Source organism: Callithrix jacchus, chromosome 1 (genome assembly GCF_049354715.1).
Source record: "Callithrix jacchus isolate 240 chromosome 1, calJac240_pri, whole genome shotgun sequence".
NCBI classification, from domain to species: Eukaryota; Metazoa; Chordata; class Mammalia; order Primates; family Cebidae; genus Callithrix; species Callithrix jacchus.
Genome location: NC_133502.1, coordinates 192374059 through 192399402, shown reverse-complemented (window position 1 = coordinate 192399402; position 25344 = coordinate 192374059). Strand labels below are relative to the sequence as shown.

The 25344-nt window shown below is 52.0% G+C and overlaps 1 protein-coding gene across 1 annotated transcript in view; it reads left to right on the top strand.

Moving 5' to 3' along the window:
* The window catches only part of LOC100394907 (breakpoint cluster region protein-like), a 97991-nt gene that overhangs the window by 69389 nt on the left and 3258 nt on the right, over positions 1 to 25344 (top strand). The window contains exons 8-12 of the mRNA XM_078335111.1: positions 19541 to 19662; positions 20575 to 20743; positions 22745 to 22864; positions 23680 to 23755; positions 25165 to 25269. Of these exons, the coding sequence (XP_078191237.1) occupies positions 19541 to 19662; positions 20575 to 20743; positions 22745 to 22864; positions 23680 to 23755; positions 25165 to 25269 (592 nt within the window). The remainder of the gene's footprint in view (positions 1 to 19540; positions 19663 to 20574; positions 20744 to 22744; positions 22865 to 23679; positions 23756 to 25164; positions 25270 to 25344) is intronic.

Sequence of the window (25344 nt, the reverse complement as noted above, 5' to 3'; positions counted from 1 at the left end):
TCCCCATTCCCTCTTCTCTCCAACACCTGACAACCACCATTCTACTTTCTGTCTCTATGAATTTCACTGCTCTATCTATCTCATATAAATAGAATCATAGGCCACTTGTTTTGTGACTGGCTTATTTAACTTGGCATCATGTCTTCAAGGTTCATCCGTGTTGTAGCCTGCGTCAGAATTCCTTCCATTTTTAAGGCTCAGTGGTATTCCATTGTATTTATATGCCATGTTTTGTTTAACCATTTGCCTGTCAGTGAACACTTGGGTTGCTTCCACCTTTTGTCTACTACTGATAGTACTACTATGAATATGAGTGTGCAAATATCTCTTCAAGGCCCTGCTTTCAATTTCGAGGGGGTATATGTCCATAGGTAGAGTTGCTACCTTATAAGGTAACTCCATTTTTAATTCTTTGAGGAATGGCCTATTGTTTCTCACCGCTAGCAGCTACACCATTTACATTCCCATTAATAGTACATAAGGTTCTTGTTTTTTTCAGGTCCTCTACAAAGTTGTTTTTTGATAATAACCATTCTAGTGGGTATGAGAGGTTACAGTGTCTTTTTGCACTGATTTGTGGTTCTTTACATTTTCTAGATGTGAGCCCTTTATCATTTATACATGCTGCACGATATTCCCCTGCTTCCCTCCCCTTCCTTTCTCTCCCCTCCCCTTCATAAAGGTATAATACCTTTAAAGATATCTTCATGAACAGCAGTTATTTATTTTAATGCAGCCCAATTTATTAATATTTTCTTTATGGTGTGTGTGTTTTAAGAAATCTTAACCTATCCCCAGGCCAAGTGAAGTAGTTTCCTATATTTTTTTCTCATTCTTTTTGTAGGAACAAGGTCCACTATGTTGCCCAGGCTGGTCTCAATCTCCTGATTGCAGGAGATCCTTCTGCCTCACCCTCCCAAAGCCTTGGGATTGTAGGTGTGAGCCACCATGTCTGGCCCCTATTTACTTTTTTTCTAAAAGTGTTTTTCTACATTTCATATTTAGATCCTCAATCTGTCTGAAAATAATTATGTAACAGCTTATTTTGAAATAATTTTAGACCTACAGAACAATTGAAGGACTAGTACAAAAAATTCCAGTATACTCTACCAGGATTCCTCACATTAACCTGTCATGATTATCATTTCCCTGTATATACACATGTATACACACATAGTTTTTTTTAATAGCTGTTTGATCATGAACTGTAGACATAATGCTCCTTTATTGCTGACTATTTTAGTGCATATTTCCAGAAAAACAAGGGCATTCTTTTTTATAACCATAGTAAATTGCACAATCAGGAAATTAACATTGATATGATGCTAGTATCTAATGTATTGCCTTTCATAAAATTTCACCACTTGCACTAATGTCAGATATAGCAAAAGAGAAAAAAAATTGTTTTCTAGTCTAGGATCCAATCCAGGATCATGTATTGCGTTCAGTTGTTATGGTTTTCATTTTCTTTAAAATTGGAATAGTTTCTCACTCTGTCTTTTATGACCTTGACATTTCTAAAGAGTGAAAGGCGGTTATTTGATAGACTGCCCTCCAGATTTGGGTTTGGTAGTATGTCCTTAATGGTTAGATTTGGGTTATGCATTTTTGGCAGGAATACCACAGAAGTATAGAAATACGTGACTTCCATCTTTTCCGTTGTGGCGGGTGTTAACTTCCTTTGGTTAGGGTAGTGAAGGCTAGATTTCTCCACTGTCAGGATACTGTGCTTCCTCTTGTAATTAACTAAGTGTCTTGTCAGAGATACTCTGAAACTTTGTCAATATGTCTATCCTCTTTCCCTCAGACTTTTCACCCTGGTTTTAGCATCTATTGATAGTTCTTTCCCAAATCAGTTATTACTGTGATTTTTGCAACACGACAATTTTCTAATTCTGTTATTCCTTCTACATGTATTAGTTGGTATTCTGCCACAAGGAAGAGTTTTTTTCTCTTATTGTAATTCATAGACTCTTATTCAGTGGGCTACAAATTATTCAGATCAGTTAGTTTTATGCCTAGATTATCCCTTATTTGGCCACTGGGAGCCCCTTCAGGCTGGCTCCTGTGTCCTTTTGACATTTTCCTATTACTCTTGGAGCACTTCCTTAATTTCAGGCACAATAACTTTTGTACCTTTCCAGCTCAGCCCTAGAATCAGCCATTTCTTCAAGGAGACCGTGTTCCTTTTAGCAGAGGATAGTACTTAAAACCAAGACCTAGAAGTTAGATGTGTTCATTCATTGCTTCTGGGACAGACAGACAGACACACACACACACACACACACACACACACACACTCCTATGACAATTTCTCTTCCTGTTTCTCCATATATTTAAATGTATGAGTTCACACTGATACTTCCAATTCTACTGACTTAAAAGGTTCATAACAGCATTTCCGCATTCTATAATTGTAATTCATTTATCCAACACTGAAAAACCTGGCCTCTACCACCTACATTTACTTATTTTCTCCACCCTATAATATACAGAAAATAGTTTTGAATTACCTGTACCACTGTGAGAAACAAATTTATCAGTTGAAGTTTAATATTTGCATACGCTTTGTCTTTGGCTTGAGAGTGTGAGGATTTATGGTCAAAATACTACTGTGTTGACAAAATACTTGGGTTATGTTGTTCATTTGAAATATAGTTAGGTCTGTTTGTTCCTATCCTATTCCATTTTAGGCTTCTCCTATCTTTATTTACATTTTATTTATTTGTTTATTTTTCAGCATATGAAACACTAACATGGCTCCATGAGTCAGAACCATATGAGAAGATATATTGAGAAGAGTGCCCCTCCCTTTCCCCCCGTTCTCTCTTACTGGGTACCCACCCACCGCAGAGGTTTAGCTTTTGTTTATTCTTTTCATGTTTCTTTTTGCATAAATGAGCAAAGACATTTTTTTACTTCTCCATTCTTACGCAAAAGGTGGCAGAATACATTCTTTTGCACTCTGAATCTTTTCACTTAATGTACTCCAGAAATTTCTCTCCATACCAATTTGTAGCAGTCTTTCTTATTTTTTATTGCTGTTTAATACCTCATTGTATTCACTGAAGGTACCGCATATGCTTTCCTGTGTATATAGGCATGTAGGGCAGACCAGTATTTAGCAATAGAAAAGAATGCTGCAATGAATAATTAGCCTTGTGCATATGTATTTGTCTTACTGGAGGTGTATCTTAAGGTTAAATTCCTAGAAGTGAAGTTGCTGGGCAAAAGGTGAATACATGTGTAGCTTCGTTAGATATTGCATGGTTCCTTTCATAAGGCTTAAGTTAAGGTGCATTCCCATCAACAACTAAGGAGGGTGCCTGTTTCCCCATATTCTTCCCAAATGAGTGTGTTTACCAATCTGATAAGTGACAAGTGCTGCTCAATTTGCATTTCTCTCATTATGAGTTAGGTTAACCATTTTCTGTATGTGTGTGTGCGTATATGTAAACTGTGTGATTCATTCATTTTGCTCATTTTTCTTTTTCTGATCTTTCCCCCTCAATTTTAAAGCATTCTGTACATATTAGAAACCTTAACCATTTTGGTGAGATACTGCAAATATACTTTCCCAGTGTTTTGTTTTTCAATGCTACTTATGATGGTTTTTTGGTTGTGCAAAACATTCTAACTTTTTTAGTTAAAAGGATTTTTTTTGTGTGTGACAGAGTCTCACTCTGGAGTGCAGTGGCATGATCTTGGCCTCTACCTCCCAGGTTCAAGGGATTCTCCTGCCTAAGCCTCCCGAGTACTGGGATTACAGGCACTTGCCACCGCACGTGGCTAATTTTTTGTATTTTTAGTAGAGACAGGGTCTCACCACCTTGGCCAAGATGGTCTTGATCTTTTGACCTCGTGATCTGCCTGCCTCAGGCTTCCAAAGTGCTGGGATTACAGGTGTGTGCCACTGCGCCCGCCCAGGATTTTTTATTTTTAATATTTTAATTTTAATGTAGTCAGATCAATCAAGTCTTTGTTTTACTATTTCAGATTTAAAATCATAGTTAGAAAACCTTGGACTTTATATTTGATATGGTGTGAAATAGGTCTCAGCATTTATTTTTGCCCCCTTTATATATACATTTGACCTAGCACCATTGCTGGAAAACTCTTGTTTTCTGCATTGCTGCTTTGGTTATAAATCAAGTGTCTATAAATATGCAGCTTCTTTATGGACTCTGTTTCATGGGCCAGCTGGGGGCCCATGGAGAATCAGCTATTCAGCCAGGGACAAGGGCACGTCAGTGGGCAGAGTGCTAGAGTGTGGGAGTCTCTCCGGGTGGTTGCTGACCAAAAACATCACTTTTGGGTTTTGTGACTCAGAAATGAGCTCAGCCTGTACACCCGCAGATGTGATGAGCCCCAGGCCAAGTCCTCTGCGGGGGTCATTAATGGCATGTGCATGAGCATTTTCTTCTGGCGTTTTTACAGAGACCGTGTGCAGCTGGACTCTCTGGAGATAGCGAACGGAAGTTCTATTATGTGTCCTATCAGCTAATGAAGGAGGGGAGCTTGCCTTGAGTTGTGCTTTTCTGCAACCCTGTGTGTTTGATCTGTGTCTGCACCCAGTTTGGCCACCCTGACCTCTGTTGCTCCCAAGTCTGAGGAACCAGTGGCTATGTGAATATGAAGTTGTTCGCTTGATCTGTTTATTTATATCTGGGCCCTGAGGTGGTCCCATGTGTTGAATAAGTGTATTCTACAGATGGTCCCTGGGTTCTGGGTGGTGAGTGGCGTGAGGAGGAACCGGACTCCAGCCTGTCCTAAGGAGCTTATGAGAAGTTTTGAGGGGACTGATGCCTGGATGTGGGCTGTAGCGTAGGTGGCGTGTCGAGGAGGACCCTACACACGGTGAGTGGGAGAAAGTACCAGGGAGTATGTCCCCCAGCCTAGGAGGGTGACCAGGTTAAGTCACAGCGGGGATGGGGCTATCAGAATGGTGGGCTGTAAAGAACTGGGAGGGCTAAGACCCAGGGAGCCCATCTGGATGGGGAAGGTGTGACCTGAGGCTCAGAATGGAGCACCCAGGGCACCCAGGCTGATAAGATCACAGTGAGCACCAGGGGCTGTGCAAAGCGATGAGCTTCAGACTCCTCAGTCGTGGGCCCTGATGTCGGGGTGTGTGTGTGAGCTGGAGCCATGGGACCAGGGCCAAGCCCACGTGCTGGACGGGCTTTGGGCCCCAGACACCCAGGGCTACCTAGAGCCTGCAGGAAAGTTGGGGAGTGGAGGGGCATGGGTTGCGTGAACAGAGCCCTACCATGCTCAGAGGAGTCAGTCAGTCGAGGTCAGCCTCCTCCCCTGACTCTGCAGCTGCACGTGGTCCCTCATACTCTTGAGAAACCAGAGTGGACTGGAGACTGTGACCCAGTTCCCATTTTCACCTCTTGGGTCTTCTCCAGGTTCTGTTTTTTTTTTGAGACAGTCTCGCTCTATCACCCAGGCTGGAGTGTAGTGGCACAATCTTGGCTCACTGTAGCCTTCGCCTCCTGGGTTCAAGCAATTCTCCTGCCTCAGCCTCCCAGGTAGCCAGGATTACCAGTGTCCGCCACCACACCTGGCTAATTTTTGTATTTTTAGAAGAGACTGGGTTTCACCATGTCGGCCGGGCTGGTCTCCAGCTCCTGACCTCAAATGATGTGCCTGCCTTGGCCTCCCAGAAAGCTGGGATTACAGGTGTGATCCACAGCACCGGGCCTTCTCCAGGTTCTGAATTCCCTGAAAGCAGCAGTGCTATTGCCCTGCCCTCTGGGACAGAATGTTAGGAGTAAGCGGCTAAATGCCTCCCTGATTAAGGGGAAGATGTATATTTCCACTGGGCCACTGGGTGGGAAGGACGTAGATGTCCAAGCCCATGTGTTCCACAGTGTAACATGGGGACTGCAGAGAGGAAGGGACATGTTTATGTCCCATGTGAGTCATGGGAACTTGGAATATGAGGGTGTGCATGTCACATTTTTTCAGGGAGGGGTGTCTTAGTCACTTCAGGCTGCTATAACAAAAATACCATAAACTGGGTAGTTTAAACAACAAACCTTTACTCCTCACAGTGCTGGAGGCAGGAGTTCAGTGTCTGCCAAGGGTCTGCTTTCTGGTTCATAGCCATCTTCTTGCTGTGTTCTCACCTGGTGTGGAAAGGATGGGGCTGTCTCTGGGGTTTGAAAAGGGTACTAATCCCATTCACAAGGGTTCCATCCTCCTGACTTAATCACCTCTCCAAGGCACTACCCCTAAATACCATCACATTGGAGGTTAGATTTCAACATAGGAATTTTGGAGAGATGCGAAGATTCATTCTGTGTGCTGTAAGGGGCATCCCAGAGTGCCACCCCCACATCCCCAAAGCTTCTGAACCTTGCAGGTGGCAGCTGACTCTCCTGGGGCTGGTGGGACTGGTGGCTGGAGGCCTGGCTTGTTAACCCACCTCTGAGGTCTTCTGGATGCCACCTCCCTCACACCAGCCAGCCGGGTGGCCTCCAATTAATTTCTGTTCCATGGAGAAGAGCTGCTGCTTTCTTAACACAGGTTCCTCAAACCCTTGGCATCTGGTCCCAGGTGACTCAGCATCTCATGGCTGCCTTCTCCTCACCTGCACCCTCATCTCCACCCTGCTGCACTGTGGCTGAGCAGTATAGGGTGCCAGGGGATGTTTGTCTGCCCTGCTGCTGTGTTGCTGACTCATGAGGGCTCTTTGGAAGAGGCTTGACAGGTGAAAGCGACTGGTGTGGATCTAGTCGCCCTAATAGACCAGCCCAACCTTCTGAACATCCCAGGCTTTCCTGGTACAGTCTCCACTTGCCAGCCAAGAGGAAAGCATAGCTCAGGTGGTATTCAGGCAAGAACAGGGCAATGCACACCGACAAGCCAAGTTACAAAGCACTTCAACCAGGGAGGAGCCACACGGGCAGAGTACAGCTTGTTAGCGGGTCTGGGTTCCCCTCACAAGGACCAAGAAGGGGCTGACACCTGTTAGATGCCTGCTGTGTGCCTGATGCTAGCCTGATGTGGGATGTGACTGAGTGTCTATTGCTCTCCTTTGCAGGAGGGCTGGTGATGCCTGCACTGGAGGTAAAGAGGCTTGGACAGCGACCTTAGGCAGCCAGTTGGGGTCTGTCTGTTAAGCAAGGAGCAGGAAATAGCCTCGTTCTCTACTGGCCTGTCTGGGAAGTCTGAGCAGATTCTGTGTCTTGAATAGTATCCGAATCAGCCCTGGCATGGGGTAGCTGTGGAGGCAAGAGTGTTGGGCAGGGTGACCTGATTGAGTCAAGCTGTTTTTCTACCACCTGAGGATTTTCCAGAAGTCCCAGGCTCAGAGCCGGTGTCAGATACCTCTGCGAGCCTTTCTAGTTCCACAGCTCTCCCAGGATCGTGGAGTTCTGGAAGGCCTTTTCCTGGCGATTGCGGTGGCATGGCGATGTGTCCATGCTGCCCCTGTCTGTGAGCTGAATCTCTTCAGAACTTTACTTTTTTCAGAAGGAGATTTCAGAATGCAGCATATCACATTCCTCATCAGGACCTGCTCATTTGGCTGGGCTGGCAGGTGGCTGAGTTGGCTCCCTGAGCCGGCATCTAACAGCTGTGCCCATGGAGGCAGGCCGGGCATGTGAATCTCGCCTCCTCCCACACCCTCTGGGGAAGCAGGATAGGAGCTGGGCCTGGTTCCCGAGCCTGGATTGAAAGTAACAGGTGGGATCTGGACCAGGTTGTCACACCCGCAGCGACAGCTGGGATTATCGCCATGGGTGGTAATTCCCAATGACAGTTTCGAGTTTCAGGTCAAGAGCCGGGTCCTCTGTCTCCTCTTGCATCTGGACAGAGAGTCCTCGCCGGCTGGTTTTCTGGCTCGTTCCTCAGCTGTTTTCTGTGGCCTGCAGAGTTTGCAGCCTCAGGGGAGTGAGGAAAGCTCCTCTGTGGCCTGACTTTTGCTGGAGAAGAGAAATGTGGGAGACAGGGCAGTGGCCTTTGCAGTGAGTGGGTCCACTTTCGGCTGCTGAGATGGGCAGCATGAAGGCCGGCATCCGGAGCCCTGGCTGGCCTCTGCAGTGGACGAGATGGACCAGATTGCCGTGCCAGGGTCACCTGTGGACCTGCAGTGGCCTGAGCAGACACCTGAGCTCTGCCACATTTCCTGAAGTGGAGCCCTCAGCCTCACACTGCATCCCCCAGAAGCCAGGCAAGAGGAGGTCCTACGGTTTTCTGGAAAGGAGCAAAAGAGCGTGCTCTGAAATGTTGCAGGTGGGAGCGCAGGACTAGGTGAGGCTTCCTGTAATTATGTTAAGTGATGCTTGTGCTTCTCCGTGCTGTTTCCTCCCTCTGATGGGGCCTGCTTGACACCTCGTAGGGAGCGTGGGTGGAGAGTGTCATTATCCCCATTTCATTGGTGGGAACATTGAGAGATGAAGCGAAGAGTTTCACTCAGGCCCCCGGGCCCTCTGGTTATCCCTGTCATCCTGCTTTGTTTTCTGTCTTGCTTTTTAGGGGGATGATTGAAGAAGGCCTTGGAGGTAGGGTGGGGGAAACTGGGAACAGAGGGAATTTGATTTCATTTTCCAAATACTTGTTTAAGAATGGGAGAGTTCCTGGCCACATAAACTGCGTGCACAGGTTTTCCAGGGGAAAATCCATTTGGGTTTAGGCTTAGAGACCGTGCCACCTGCCGGTCTGTTCCTCAGCCTTTTGACATTTGCCCACACCTGGAACATCTTAAATTCTGGAGCAGAATACAAAATGTCACTCCCCTGCCCCAGCTCACCCCTAGTTCAGCCCGCCAGGATTCCTGAAGTTGGGGATCCCCCTTCTTAGCTGTGGAATTCAGGGTATGTTGGTTCTACATCCAAACCTTCAACCTTCATCTGTAAAATGACATAGTGATGGCTCCCTTGCAGAGGCGTGGGGATTCGAGGCAGCACTTCTGACCCGTACCTGTTGCCATTGCTGGTGTTATCCCCCTGGCCCTGACTCAGGCTGGCGTCCTGGGCACCTGCGCATCCACAACTCCATAAGCCTCCCAGGAGCACTATAGATCAGGGTGACCCAGTATTAGGACAGGGGTGGGAATTGCAGACCAGCCCCCAGGACTGACCTAGGGCTATACTCCTCCAGGGCTGGTGGGAACACAGGTGCTTCTTGTGTGTGTATGTGGCTTGGGGGGGGTCCTCAAACTGTCCCCTGGGCCATCTCCTTTCCCTCAATAGAAAGAACTCAGGTTGTAGAATCATTTGAGGGCCCAGAAGGGTTCATACACACCTTGTCAATCTCTCTCCAGCATTGGGCTTTTCTGGTTCTGCCCAGCTTGTTGCTTTAGTACCTCAGTTTCCTCACCTGCATGGAAGCCTCCTCCCCCCCCACCCCCCTCCCACCTCTCAGCTTGGATGAGGGGAGGAAAGCAAAGCCCCTGAGGCCCTGTGTAGGAAGGAGAGTCCGAAGGTGCAGGGGCTGCGCTCAGGAAGGGCTGGTTGGCTGGCAGTGTTGTGCAGGACATTCAGAATGTGACGGGGTTTCTTTAATTTCTGACTTGTACAAGCACAAGATACTCAGGTGGCTCTGGTCTTTTGTCTAGCAGGAGAGTCTGGGGTCAATCTGTAACAATTTAGCTTCTGAGCAAGTGCCCAAGAGAGCACAGATATGCTGCGTGGCTGAAGGGGGTGAGGCCCTGGGCTGCCTCCTACTCTGACCTTGTGCGCCTTGGTGTCTGCTCTTCCCCTCTGCCACTCCGAGTCTAGAACGTGGCATGTGGACAGCTCCTCAAAGTTGGTGTCTGAGCTCCACAGTGACTTCATTCACGTAATAGTGTGCTATGGCTGCGTAACAAAGAACCACGAAGCCCAAATCATAGAAATGTATCATCTCACAGTTCTGAAGCCTAGAAGTATGAGATTGAGATGTTGGCTGGGTTGGATCCTTATAGGTGACTGTCTTCAAGTTCACATGACATTCTCCCAATATGCCCATCTCTCTCCAAATTCCATCCCCCTACCCCACCCCACCCCACACTTTTTTTTAAGAGACAGGATCTCCCTCTGGCTCCAGTCCCAGGCTGGAGTGCAGTGGCTCAATCATAGCTCACTATAGCCTCAACCTCCTGGGCTCAGTGACCAATCCTCCTGCCTCAGCCTCCCAAGTAGCTGAGAACTACAGGCATGACCACCACACCTGGCTAATTTTTGTATTTTTTTTTTTTTTGTAGAGACAGGGTCTCATGTTGTTCAGGCTAGTCTCCAACTCCCGGCCTGAAGTGATTCTCCTCTCTCGCAAAGTGCTGGGATTACAGGCATGAGCCACCACGCCTGGCCACCCCTTTTTTAAAGGACACAGTCATATTGGATTAGGACCTAACCTAATGACCTTGTTTTAACTTGGTAAAAACCCTATTTTCAAATAAGTTTAGGGGTTAGGACTTCAGCATATGAATTTGGCAGGGAACATGATTTAGCCCCTAACACTGTACTTCTTTTCTTTCGTTTTAAATTTGAAAACCTGGCTGATCCTGTGTGCATGTGTGTGTGTGTGTGTGTGTGTGTGTGTGTAAATAACATAAAATTGACTATGTTAGCCATTTTTAGGTGTGCATTTCAGTGGTGTTAAGTACATCCATGTTGTCATACAGAGGTCACCACTGTCCATCTCCAGAACTTTTTCATCTTCTCCAAACTGAAACTCCACTAAACACTAACTCCCTCTCCAGCACCTGACAGCCCCCATTCTCCTTCCTGTCTCTGAATTTGACTACTCTAGGAACCTTATATACATGGAAGCATACAGTATTTGACTCTTTGTGTCTGGCTGATTTCACTTAGCATAATGTCCTCAAGGCTAATCCAAGTCAGCATGTCTCAGAGTTTCCTTCCTTTTCGAGGCTGAATAATACTCCTTTACATGTATATAGCACATTCTGGTCTTGCAGTCACGCGTGGATGGAACTGGGGTTGCTGCCACCTCTCGGCCATTGCAGATGGTGCTGCTGTGAATGTGGTGAATGTGCGTCTCCTCTCCTATCCCACTCCAGGCATCCTTCAGCAAGGGTAGCCTGAGACCAGGTTGGGGAATAAGGTGGTTCTCCTGCCCTCCCAGGCTTGCTGGGTGTCTGCCGGTGGCTGGGCCCTGGCCCCAGGCTCAGGGTGGTGACTGCCAGCAGGGGGAAGCCCCTCTTCCTGCCATTTTCCCCTTAATCCTCTGTGTTTCCTCTTTGGAGGAGCAGTGAGTGGGAGGGGAGGACCCGCAAGTGTGCAGTGGCCACAGCCCAATTCCTGGCTGAGCACCTTTGCTGGCGTGGAGGGACCCCCACCATTCACTTTCAGACCTCGCTCCCCATGCTACTCCCACTCCAGGGCACTGTTCCCATGCCATCCTCTTTTTTTTTTTTTTTTTTTTTTGAGACGGAGTTTCGCTCTTGTTACCCAGGCTGGAGTGCAATGGCGCAATCTCGGCTCACCGCAACCTCCGCCTCCTGGGCTCAGGCAATTCTCCTGCCTCAGCCTCCCGAGTAGCTGGGATTACAGGCATGCGCCACCACGCCCAGCTAATTTTTTGTATTTTTAGTAGAGACGGGGTTTCACCATGTTGACCTGGATGGTCTCAATCTCTTGACCTTGTGATCCACCCGTCTCGGCCTCCCAAAGTGCTGGGATTACAGGCGTGAGCCACCGCGCCCGGCCCGCCATCCTCTTTTGAAGGGCACTGCTCCACCTTCCCTAACTTTCCCCCTCCCACTATCTTCCCAGGGACTCTTCTGACCAGTTCCCTGCTGCCGCGTCTGCACCTCGGGGACTAGAAAGCTCAGCGTCCCCTCTACTCTTCCTCCTCCTTTTGTCTTTGTCCTCTTAGCCAGACCCATGATCACTTTGTGTCAATGCCCCCTGCCTGCGTTTTTCAACCAACACCAAGCACACCTGGAGTGACCATTGCAGAAGCCCCCAGCCCTGCCCCACCTCCTGTGCCACACTCAGATGTGCTGCTAGAATGTCACCTGTCCCCCTGTGGGCCCGAGGCTCCCCTCTTGTTCCAGACCCAGACACCTCCTAAATCGAGCCCAAGTCCTGGGCCTGCAGCCCGAGGCTCCCCAGAGAGGCTCCCCCTACCTCCCTCTCCTCTCGCTACCATCCCATATCCCCTTTCCCAGCTGTATATCCTTTCCCAGAGATTGCTTCCAGTCCCCCTTAGCTCTTAGTGGCCTCTGGCTGGATCTAGAAACCAAAGTGACACCAGGCACATTAATAGGAGAAAAACACAGATGTCATTGGTTTTACAGGGACATGGGATTCTTCTCCAGAGTCAAGTCCAGAGAAGTGGCCAAACAAGACCCTTTTTAGATAACAGTAAGTTTGAGAAGTGGCAGGACAGGAGGGAACTGGCTACGGGCAGTAAACTCTGGGGAGTCACTGGGAGATGCATGAGGGGAAACTTGGTGGGAGATAAGGGTTACTTTGTTAAGTATATTCATTCAGGTCCACTGCAGCCCCCAATTCCCAGTCTCAGAGGATAAGGGCTATTTTCTCTCTTGGTACAGGGAGGGCACCTCTCCCAGAGGAATTTTTATGGCTTGCTTTGTACAGCAAGAAGCAGGTCAGCTAGCCCTTTCGGAAGCTGCAGTCTCTAATGTTGTCAGCTCAAGTCAGTGTACTGATACAGCATATTTTGGAATGGTGCTTCCTTCAGTCCTTCCCAGCCTTTCTGCATTTGTAAGCCCCAGGAGAGCTAGCAGCTGAGTCGGCAGCGTGAGTCAGGGGTGGGACATCTTTGCGGCTCCCCATCCCTGCTGGCTGAAGGCTCCGTTGGTCACATTCTTCTCTCTGTCTCACAGGCTCTACCACTGCAAAGCCCTTCCAGACCTCTCCCAGGGGCTGGGTTATCTCTGTCTTAGCGTCCTGTGGCTTCCTTAACAATGCCATAAGCTTAGGGGCTTACAACAACAAACATTTATTCTCTCCCAGTTCTGAAGATAGAAGCCCAACATCTAGGTGTCAGCAGGGCCAGGCTGTCTCTGGAGGCTCTAGGGGAGGATCTTTCCTTGCCATTCCCAGCATTTGATGGCCCCGGCACTTCTCCAGTCTCTGCATCTGCCTTCAAACGCCCTCCTGTGTGCCTGTCTTCTGTCTCTTTAAATATACTTGTCATCAGATTTAGGGTGGTAAATATCATCATGTGATATTGTGATATAATAAAAATATGTAGATTTGGTCTTCTGGTTTCTGGCACAGGCTCCTAAAATCATTATAATTTCCTGCAATGAGGGGATAGATGCATCTTTTGTTACTCATACAAGCCCTTTTTTGTGGGACCTGAGGTTATGCTAATGAGGTGATGATTGATGGGCAGGCCCCCAGATAGCTGTGGGATGGGGCTGGTTGCCAGAGGAACCAGCCCTGTGATTCAAAGGTTGGAAGTTTAGCTCCGCCCTGAACTCTGGGGACGGGGAGGGGGTGGAGATTGAATTGATCACCAGTCTACAGCCCTGCCAGGCTGCCGACGCCTGATCTCAGCTGAATGGATCATCAGTGGCCAGTGATTTAGTCAGTCTTGCCTACCTAGTGGAACCTCCATGAAAACACTATACTCCAAGAGCTTTCATGTTGGTGAACACATGGAGGTGCTGGGCGGGCAGTGCCCCAGAGGCCATGGAAGGTCCCCCCACAGTATACACTCTATCACCCTGCCCTGTGCCTCTCTTCTGTTTGGCTGTTCCTGAGTGGTATCCTTTATAATAAACTGGTAAACGTGAGTAAAGGGCTTTCCTGAATTTTGTGAGCTGCTCTGCTCTAGCAATTTTTTTTTTTTTTTTTTTGAGACGCTGTCTTACTCCATCGCCCAGGCTGGAATGCTGTGGTGCAATCTCGGCTCGTTGCAACCTCCACCTCCTGGTTCAAGCAATTCTCCTGCCTCAGCCTCCAGAGTAGCTGGGACTACAGGCACATGCCACCATGCCTGGCTAATTTTTGTATTTTTAGTAGAGACGGAGTTTCACCATATTGGCCATGCTGGTCTCGAACTCCTGACCTCAGGCCATCCACCTGTCTCGGCCTCCCAAAATGCTGAGATTACAGGCGTGAGCCACCGTTCCCAGCTCTAGCAAATTATTGAACCTGAGGAGGGGATTGTGAGAACACCCCACCCCCAGCTTTAGGGTCAGTAGGTCAGAGGTACATGTGTCCCAAACTTTGCCCCAGTGCCTGAAGTGGGGGCAGTCTTGTGGTACTGAGCGCTTAACCTGTGGGGTCTGACACTCATTCCATGTACTTACTGGCAGAATGGAATTAAATTATAGGACACCTGGCTGGTGTCCAGAGACGGGGAGGATTGCCCGGTGAAAGGAATAAACCCACATACATGTTGTCAGGAGTGTTCTGGGAGAATAGAAACACATCATAGTAGTAGTGGTCGGACAATCTAGGGTGAGCTCATCGCAAGGCCTTTAACCTCATTATATCTGCAAGGCCTCTTTTTCCAGGTAAGGTCACACTTGCAGATTCTAGGGTTAGGAATGAACGTGTTCCTTTGGGGGCCCACAACAGTGGGCTTCTCACCTTGGTGTTCCTCCGGGGAGCCAGTGTGTGCCTCCCCCTCTCTCAGGTTCTGGCTCTGTGGTCATTTCCTCAGTGACAGGCCCTGCTGTCCTGCCTGGGTTTGTCTGCCTCCCTCCTGCATGTACTCCGGTGCCAGCTGCCTCTCCCGTGGCATTGGCATGGTTGCTGTGATGCCCATGTCACGTGACTTGGTGGATTCCACTGGCTCCCGAGGGCAGGGGCTGGGTGTGCAGTGCTCACCATTGCATACCCAGCACAGTGCCCTGGATGTGTTAGGTACTCAGTACATTTGTCTGGGGCTAAATCTTCAGGGCCTCCAGGAAGTCTTTCTGAGCCCCCGAGTCCTAAAAAGCCCAGGTGCTGCTGAGGAGTAATAACTATATCATTCTGGGGCCGAAGGCGGCTGCCTCTTCCCAGCTGGGATTTCACCCTCTGTCTGCCCTGTGCCTGCACCAGGAGGAGCATCAAAGCCTGGAGCATCAAATTATTTTTGCCTCCTGGAATGACTGGGAGCCTTAGACACAGCTGGGTCCTTGGAGACTCGGGAGGGTCCTTTAACAGTGTTGTGGATGCTGATGGAGAGGAGGCGGGGTTCTCATCTGCCCGTACTGAGGCACCCTCCGTTTGTAGAGGAAAACAGCTGTCTTTAGTGCCCCCCAAAAAATTGCCAGCAAAGTTGACCTTCTGGTGATTGAGTCTCCAACCAGCTCAGCCTTCAAGCGGGCAGAGCCATCAGGCTGGTTGCACGGGTTGGGCTTTCTCCTCCAAGAAAGCTCAGAGCTGTAAATACCTGTTTCTCGTTCTCAGTGTCTAGGGTTGCCTGGGGAGCCACGGCATCAGGGAGCAGGGCAGGCTCAGGCCCTTCCCGACTGACATTTTCCAGCCTATGGGGTGGGGGCCTTGGCTAGCCTGGTGGCTTTCTTTGTGGCACATGCTGATTCATGACCCTGAGCTCTATCTGGGCAGCTGAGGCTTTCGTTCTTGGGTGCTGGCCTGGTGATGTCATTGTTGGGGTACAGCATGAGGGCTGGGAGGCCACGGGATCCTAGGGTGCTCTCTGTGCACCCTCCCACCACAGAACCAAGGGCCCTGGGGGCAGGCCTTTAGCCAGGGTGCAGTGGCTAACTGGATGGGGGACATCTCATTTATAAAGAATTTTGAGGCCGCACGCGGTGGTTCACACCTATAATCCCAGCACTTTGGGAGGCCGAGGCAGGTGGATCACGAGGTCAAGAGATCAAGACCATCCTGATCAACAAGGTGAAACCCCGTCTCTACTAAAAATACAAAAATTAGCTGGGCATGGTTGTGCACGCCTGTAGTCCCAGCTACTCGGGAGGCTGAGGCAGGAGAATTCCTTGAACCCAGAAGGCAGAGGTTGCGGTGAGCCGAGATCGTGCCATTGCACCCCAGTCTGGGTAACAACAGCAAATCTCCATCTAAAAAAAAAAGAATTTTGAGCCCCTTGTTTGGATGCAAGAAGGAGCAGCTGCCAGACTGGCAGAGGAGGATTAAGTAGAAAAACCACCAGAACCAACTGTGTCTCTGAAAGCACTCACTGCCTGTGGGTGGCCTGGGATTATGGTCAGGCTGTACTGACGTCCATCTGGAAGGATACTCAGCCCTTGGGAAATAGCGGAATTATGTTCCGGGTTCCCTGCTTAAGAGAGGAAAACAGGTCAGTTTTAAAAAAAAAAAATGAGGTAAAAATCACATAATGTAAAATGAATCATTTTAAAGTGAGCAATTCAGTGGCTTTTAGTGCATTCACAGTGTTGTGTAACCAATATCTCTATTTAGTTCCAAAGCATTTTTGTCACCCCAGAAGGAAACCCCATGGCCCATTAAGCAGTCACTGATCTACCTTCTGTTTTTATGGATTTACGTATTCTGGACATTTAGTATCAGTGGAGTCATACAACATGTGGCACTTTGTGACTGCCATATTTCACTTAGCATCATGTTTTCAAGGTTCATCGTGTTGTAGCATGTAACAGAATTTCCCTCCCTTTAAAGGCAGAGCCGGGTGCAGGGGCTCACACCTGCAATCCCAGCTCTTTGGGAGGTCTAGGTGGGAGGACCACTTGAGGCCAGGAGTTCAAGACCAGCCTGGACCACATAGCGAGACCCCTGTCTCTACCAAAAAAAAAAAAAAATTTAGCTGGGCATAATGGCACACATGGGATCTTCCAATGCGCCCTTTTCACACACAGGCTCCCGCAGCCCGGCAAGCCAGCTCTCCAAACCGTGGTGCTGTCCCAGGTCCCAGTGAGGCCCCGGCCCTCTCTGTCCCCCTGCTCCAGCTGCGGGTGTTTGCCCTGGAGAGACACTGAGCCATAGGGACAGTGGTTTCCAGCCACGTGGCCTTATGCTGGCTTTGGGATGCAGTCAGGACCGTGGCCCCGGCCCACCCTTGCCATGTGCCCTGGAGGATGTGAGTCCGGAGGACTGTGCGGGGAAGCCTGGGCTGATTTCAAGGCTGAGCATCCTGTACTCTGAGCCGGATACCAGGCTGCTGAGCACTTCTGAGAGGGACGTCTCCTGGGCAGGCAGTGACCTACGCCACATGGCCTCCCAGCTCCGTGCTGGTGTTGTGTGGACTGGGAGGGCAGGGACTGGGTGATGGGGACTGCAGAGCAGGGTCTGAGGTGCTGCGACATGCTGGGGTGCCTATGGATTAGGGTTTCTCTCAGGGGAGAGCTGCATGGGTGGGTGAGGGTTTGGAGGCTGTGGTGACATCAAAAGAGTAGCCCAGAATCATCTGAGTTCGCTGTCCAAGCCTCCCAGGCCTGCAGTCCACACCCAGAGGGGCCACGTCCTCCCCATAGCCAGGCCTGGTCCTCTCAGTGTGGCAGGCTGGCATGTGGGTGCTACAGGCGTCCAGTGGCCTTGCTGAAGCCCGAAGGTGCCCCTGAGGTGGGCTGTGGGAAACCTCTGCTGGAGAGGCAGCTGCATTTCTGGCACACAAGGCAGAGTGGGCCGGGTCTGCGGCTTCTGAGCTGAGCATGGGGTGCCCTCTGCTGGTGATGGCGAGAAGCTCAGCGCCTTTGTATGGAGAAGGCTGCTGGCCATCCAGCCCCATCAGTGCCCCACAGGGAAGGTGCCTGAGACCATTCCTCCTTAGCAGGGAGGCTCTTTCTTGTGTCCCTGCCAAGCAGACATCCTGTAGTCCTTCTCTAAGGACCTCAGTGTCCTAGGATCCTACCCAGACCTGGTCCCCGCTGCAGACCCAGCAGTGGGGATTACCCGGCTTCAGCGCTCCAGCACTGCCTGACATTTCTCCAGGGGCACATGCTGTTTCTTGCTTCCTGTGGGTGCCGTCACCACGCGGCCGTCTGCCCTCGGCAGGCGGAGTGTGAGTGAGTGCCTATGAGTCACGGCCTTGGCACTCCGGCAACCTTCCTAGCCTTCCACTTATGGGCACCAGCGACCCCTACATAAGTCATTGTTCCCCCTCACCAGAGCCGGCTGGCTGTCGTGAGCCAAGCTGCTTATGATGGTGACATGCAGCCTCCACCCCTGAGAGTGTCGGAGGCCTGGCACCGACTGTACATGCGAATGGGGAGCTCTGCTGCCTCCAGCCTCAGAGTACAGGAGAGTTGAGAGAGACAGAGGCTCCCTGAGAAGAACCTCAGGCTGCAGGACAGCAGTGTGTGGCGCCTGGTCTGGCCCCAGAACCAGCCTGGCTCACCCAGAGCACAGGACCTCATCACTTCTCGAGATGGGGACAGGTGCAGCTCCTGTGGGGAAACACTGAATTTTCATACCCTCTGTTGCATGTGACTCCCCTGCAGACCCTCCGGCTCTCAGCACAGGGCGGGGGTCATCCTCCCTGTGAGCCTTCCCTGAGACCAGGGGGCTGGGTGCCCGCCAAACACTTGGTCTTTCTCCCATGAGGTTGTGGGCTCCTGAGTGTAGAGACCTGTGAATGCTGCCGCTTGCTCTCTGCTGCCTGGGACAGAGTGTGGGCCTCGCTGAAGCTCAGTTTTCTCATTAAGGAACTGCCTCCAGGCTGTTGTAGGGATTGGATCAAATAGTTCAGGCGACGTCCTCATGCAGTGCTCTGGTCCCGGCATGGGGAAGCCTGCTGCGACAGCCTCTCATCCAGTGCCCAACGCTGTGAGGTACCAGGCAGGGGTGACATAACCTAGACATGCCCATTGAGGAGCCTCTTGAGCAAGAAGGACCAACCCTTGCCTTTCAGATACAGAACAAGAGGCAGAAAGGGGCATGGTTTCTTAGGAGCCTGTGCCCCTGCCCTGCACTCCCCACCTGCGCGCCACTTTAACCCTGCTCTCAGGCTGCGGATGTCCAGGCAGGTGTCAGAGGTGTGGCCCCTGCACACCTGGGACCCTGCACATCCTGTCTAGTTGGGAGGACTAGGAGTTCAAGGTATGGGGCCCCGGTTCCTGCTGCCCTCAGAACCAGGCCCGACCCTTTGCCGTGACCTCGAGGGCTGCCACTTCCAGAGTGCACCGGGCCCATCTCCACCCACAGACCACACTGAACCTCCAGCCCCAAGCTCTTCCCACCACAGGGCCTGTGCCTGACATGGTCCCTCTACAGAAAGACCTGCTCCTGGCACGCTGGCTTCTTGCCAGTTCTAGAGCTCCACCTGCCACCCCAGAGAGGCACTGGCTGCCCTGTTTAAAGTGGGTCGTTCCATCACCCATCTTCACAGCAGACCGTTTGCTTGGCTGTGTGCCTCTACAGACCCACAGTCGTTACCTCCCCCCTCCCCCATCCTCCCACTCTCTTCTAAAGGCTGAGCACACAGGAGGGACTGGGAAATTTGTTGAACAGAGAAGTTACACGTAAGCCCTGATCTGTCAGCAGGACCGTGAGATGAACAAAACGTTCTGGAAAGTGAGTGTGAGGGTCAGATGTGGAAGGAGTGAAATCTTCCCAGAGAGAACGTCCCTGGGTCAACCTGCTCCTGCTGGGCTGGGAGGGCCGAATGCACCCCACCCATCACCCCAGGCTGGCCCTGACCCCAGCCTTCCCTGTGCCCGCAGCACCGGCAGCTGCTGAAGGACAGCTTCATGGTGGAGCTGGTGGAGGGGGCCCGCAAGCTGCGCCATGTCTTCCTCTTCACCGACCTGCTTCTCTGCACCAAGCTCAAGAAGCAGAGCGGAGGGTGAGTAACGATGGGGTCCCGTCCCGGCGGTGACCCCGTCTGTGCTGACGCTCCAGGGCGTGGAGGGTCCGTCATGGCGGAGGCCAGCAGCAATGTAGCTAGGTGCTCTTTTTACATTCCGTTGCTACTTGGGCTCAATGTTAGGCTCCAGGTTAAAGATTGTCACTAGCAGGAGACGTCATGGAGCATCCTGGGGACCAGCTTTGACTCCTGTAGTGAGGGGTAAACCCGACCATGACTTCCAGGACCATTGCGGAAAGGCCACCTCAGGACCGTTTGAGGTCAGGGGCTGCAGGCAGAGCTGGGTGGTGGCTCCTGAGTTATTCTCAGCGTACCCCTGCACACACTCCCCTCCTCCCTCCAGTGATTGGGTTCACCCAGGTCGCACCAGGTTGGAGTGGAGCAAAGGCCACACTGGGAAGACCAGCACAGGCTCTTCCCCTCATCCTGCCCTGCTGAGTGGGTTGAATCAGTCAACTCAGAGGAGAGACTTCGTTCTCCCATCTGTCAGGCGAGGGGATGACGCCAGCTTTATCTACAGTCGTTGAAACTCTTACAGCCCTGGGGTTGGACTTCAGCCCTGTCCTGTCATTGTGCAGCCTTGACGTGCTCCCACATGAGCCCTCCACCTTAGGGTCAGCATAGGATAAGATGCATCTAGACTCCTGAGAGGCCTGGGGCCTGGGTTCACGTGTTCAGAGTGTCTGTTCCCAGGAATCACTGAGGCTGAGGCCGGGGCCACCAGCGCCTGCCAGTGGCTTCATCCCAGTCGGTTCCATGGAACGCGTGCTGGGATTCGGTCGGGTGAGCCGTGTGTGGTCAGGAACACGGGCTCTTGGGTTCTTGGCAGCAGTGACATCAGCCGTGGAAGGTAGTTGGTGCATGTCAGCGTCCTTCTCTCCCCACCCCCAGCAAAACCCAGCAGTATGACTGCAAATGGTACATTCCGCTCACGGATCTCAGCTTCCAGATGGTGGACGAATCGGAGGCAGTGCCCAACATCCCCCTGGTGCCGGACGAGGAGCTGGACGCTCTGAAGATCAAGATCTCCCAGATCAAGAGTGACATTCAGAGAGAGAAGGTGCATGGCGGGGGGCAGGTGGGGGAAACAAGGGCCTGGCTCCGTGTGGTCTTGCTGGGCAGCAGCCCCCACACACAGCCAGTGGGTGCTCTCTCTGTCAGGCCTCTGAGCCCCAGGTCTGGTCTCTGGGACATATATGAGCTCTCAGGTCTTGGAGGGCTGGGCATCTGGGCACAGCTAGGTGCCCGATTGTTCTGAGAACCCCCGGCTTAATGCGGAGCACCATACCAGAGGGGCTGCCAACCCAGCCTTCCAGAAAAACTAAGGGAACTGGTCGTGGTCTCTACAGTGTGCCTTTCACGGGATACTTCTTATACCTGGTGGACGGCCTCATGCTTAGTTATCTCATCTGTGATCAGGGGTCCCTCACGAGGGAAACTTGTTTACACTGGCAAGTTTAAACCATGTCTAGTTTATGCCTGCCTGGCCATTGCTATGGCACTGGGAGCCTGATCTTCTGTTTTCGCCGGCATCCCTGGGAAAACCTGACCTAGGAAAACACTGCCTAGCTTTTCGGAAACACACCACCAGCATGGGAAACTAGTTCCGAGATTTTTTACCTACAGGTTTTGGACAAGGAGGTGCCATGAGGAGGGTGGGCAGTCCTCTGTCCCTAAATCACACGAGGCACAAGTGAAGAGTCAGAGAGAGAGAGAGAGACAGCACACATGACAGCTAACAGTATTTCTAAGGGAACAGGGTGTGGACACTTTAAGTTCACAGGCAAATGCCTGGATGGTCCTTTTAAGGAGGCAGCAAGAATGCAGGAGCTCAGTCAGCCAGGCAGGCGGGAGAGAGGCTTCTGGGTTCTCACCTCTGGCCACTGGCTTGAGTTCAAGTGTGTGGTCTTCTGATGCCCAGGCAGCGTCCTTTGCTGTGTGGTTCCATTTTGTGGGTAAAGTACCAAGTGACTGGAGAAAGTGACAGCCAGATGCTGGAGGGCTTGGAATGGTTCAGGATGCGGGGCCTAGGGGAGGGGCTGCTTGTCCCCTGTACAGCTACCCTGATGGGGGCCAGGCCCAGGTGGGGGTGCCACCCCTCCAGGTGTTTGGGACTACAGGCACTTAGTTTTCTCCAGAGATGTTTGAAGACTGTAAAAATGGTGAGGACAAGCCCCTCAATCTGGTTAGCTAGGCCAGAGGAAGTGGGTGGCAAAAAGGTTGGGCCTGGGCCCAGGGACACCCGGGTAGGGTGGACACAGTGGGACAGGAGTCCTCAGCCCTTGTCCAGCTGCGCAGCCTGCTGCACCCAGATTCAGCACACTTAGGAGCACAGGGCAGCTTCAAGACTGGGGTGAACATTGTATTGTGCTGCAGGAGGGCCGTGACCTCTGTGGTGGGCTGTCCCCATGCAGAGTCGGAGCCAGTGCCGTGCCCTGAGGGCAGCTGACGCCTGTTGAGTGTGACTGTTGCACTCTCCATGTTCAGCTCTGTGGGGGATGGGATTGAGCCCTATCTGGTGACAGGCAGCACATTTTCTCCCCAGGGATAGTGGCTTCTAGAGGGATCCACACAGCTCAGCATAGGAAGGGCTCACCTGTCCAGGTTCTGTTGAGAGTCGTCTGCCCTTCTGCTGAGACCTCCACAAATATGCTCAGTGGGCCTGTGGAAATCTACCTGGATTAGGAAGCGGGTGACAGACCCTTCAGGTCGCAACAGCCCCCTGGACATTGTCTGAATTGGGGAGAAAATGAAAGGCTGGGTTGTTTGTAAGTCTCTTCTCTCCACCCTTATGAGAGGAAAGATCTCGTTCCTCCAAGAAAGGTTCCAAGCATGTCCCGCAGCCTGTGCCTGGCCTTGACCCTGTTGAAAGGCTGCAAGGCTGCTCTGTCCTCCAAAGGCCACCGCCAGCAGCAGTCTGGGGCCCTGGGCTGTGCTGAGTGGAGACACAGGATTCTCGCCCTCTGCAGGCTGAACACCGCTGTGGTGGTGGTGGATGGAGCGGGAGTGAGTTGTATGGGGCGCTGGAATGCGAAGGTGAGGTTGTGGTATCTCCCCGAAGAGGGCGAACAAGGGCAGCAAGGCCACAGAGAGGCTGAAGAAGAAGCTGTCAGAGCAGGAGTCGCTGCTGCTGCTCATGTCTCCCAGCATGGCCTTCAGGGTGCACAGCCGTAACAGCAAGGTGAGCGCCTGCCACGCCGGCCCCTTCCGCTCTTCTGGCCTGGGATGGGCTCTTGACTGTCTCATGGCAGCGCATTTTCACTTGGATGCACTCCGCGCCGAGAGGCTTGTCCAGCATGCTGCATGCAAGCACACTGGTTCCTTTTTCTGGGGTTTTGGGCCATAGCCCTCGGGTTGAGTGGCAGCTGGCTCAGCTCCCACAGCTGGGAGTGTGCTGGGTCTCCAAGGAGGGTATAGGACAGGGGCGCCTAGCAGGTTTGTGCAGACCTGGTCCTTGGTACAGGGATGATGCCCCAGGGCCTTGAGGGCCAGAGATGCACCTTCTGTCCTGAGTCTGGCTCCTGGTGCCGTCTGTAGCCTGGGCGTCTCCTTCCAGGGGCATGACACGCACCTGTCAACGTGCAAAATGGCTTGTTTTCTAGACTGGCCAGGAAAGGCAGCTGGTGGGCTCTGCAGAAGCCTTGTCTCTGGGCTACTGTGAGGCTTGTGGGTTGAATGCAGGGGGTCAGGTCTAGATCAACCACCTCTGCAGTTCCCACCTGGTCACCTTCATGTCTCTTAGCTGTGCCCTTCTGCTGGCATCACACCCTGACAAGTGCAGTTCAGGTGAGAGCTTCTGCCAGAGGTGCTGTGACACCCAGCTGGCAAGAAGGGCAGGGAGTGCCAGAAGCGACATGCCGGGCTCTGAGCACACCTGGCCACTGGGCTCCAGCCAGCTGGAGGTGTGGGTTGCATGCTCCAAGGTGCCCCAGGCCTGCCGGGCATTCGCAGAGGCAGGGTGGAGGTAACTGGGTTTGTTCGTCTCGCCCACCCTAGAGTTACACATTCCTGATCTCCTCTGGCTATGAGCGTGCAGAGTGGAGGGAGAATATCCGGGAGCAGCAGAAGAAGTGTGAGTGTCCTCTGTCCTGAGAGGGCTGGGCTTTGAAACACCAGGGCCAGGCTGGCAGCTACTATGGTTTGAAACTTTTTTGTTTTGAGGGGTTTTATCAAGTGAAGTGTTACGTGGAGGGCTCATTTAGAAAACAAGTTGGAGACGGCCATCCCCGTAGGCCTCCCAGCCATCTTGTCTCTACACTCCTGACCGTCTAATGGCACCGAGTTTTCACTTGGACACACCCCGAAACTATCCTGCCCCCATCCCCCGGGCATTCATTTCCCCAGCCTGCTGCACATACACCCCACCCCGTGGCCTGCCCCCTAGGCCTTTCTAGGACCCTGCCACCACCCCATTTTCTCGGCCTCCCCCATTTCCCCTCATCTGCCCCGTACTCCCCCAGGCCTTCCCTGCCCCAGCAGGTGCTAAAGGGGTCCTTGGCAGGGCCCACTTGGGTAGCCACACTGCGCTGGCCCCACTGCCCTGTCCACATGGCCCAGCTGCCTGCTGTCAGCACAGGGGTGCTCCCTCCCTCTGGGGCAGCCCCTTCCTTCTCTGGGCACTTCCCTCTGTCAGGGCACTCCTTCCTTCTGTCCTGTGTTCGGCAGGGGCCGGGGGGGTGGGCACACCCAGTTTCCTCCTTGGAGGTTTGGGATTGACGTGCCACCCTTACCTAGATGTTCCCACTGGCACTCTGTATGCCACTGTCCCTCTTGTGGGGGATCTGGGCTGAGCACCATATCCAGGTGGCCTGGTCCTCCCACAGCTGTGGGCCATTACCTGCAAAGCATCGTTTTTCACAGGGATGCTGGGCAGGGGCTCTGTGCACCTCTGACCTGGTCTGACCTCTCATCCCCTCAGGCTTATCCTTCTCACCTATGCAGAGCCACGTCTCAGTCCGCATTGACCCCGTGGTCTGGGGCAACAAGGAGCTCCGAGCAGACCTGCCAGTGCTCCTGGCCCCGGCTCCCTGTCATAACATGGGAGCCCCAGCCATTTCTAGAGTGGCAGCATCTATTCCCTGTTCAGCATTATGCCCAGAAATAAGCCCCTTTTCCTCACCCAGTAAAGAAATGGGGGCAGACCTGTGGCTGCTGTCTGTCTGGGGAGACCTCACAGGGAGGTGGTCTCCGACCAGCCGCTTCTTCTCAGACCTGCCTTGTGGCTGAGCATAGGTAGTGCGTGACATGTGTTTGAGTCTCACGCCAAGACTCCTCCAGGCCTGGGCCTTCCAGAGCCACACCTTGCTCTGCTGCCGGACCGGCATTGCACTTGGGAGCCAAGTGCCCTCTCCTGAGCATCCAAGTCCTGGCACTAGTTCTTGCCATGCTCCTTCCCCAGGATGTGGTGTGGGTCCAGGGGGAGGGGTCGGAGGGCCAAGGAGCGCACTGACCAATTGGTGCACCTCTCTTCCAACCTCCCAGGTTTCAAAAGCTTCTCCCTGACATCTGTGGAGCTGCAGATGCTGACCAACTCGTGTGTCAAACTGCAGACGGTCCATAGCATTCCACTGACCATCAGCAGGGAAGGTGGGCCCATCCTCCTGTGCACAGGGCACCTGCAGGGAGGGCAGGCAGCTGGCCCAGGGGCTGACCCCCACTTCC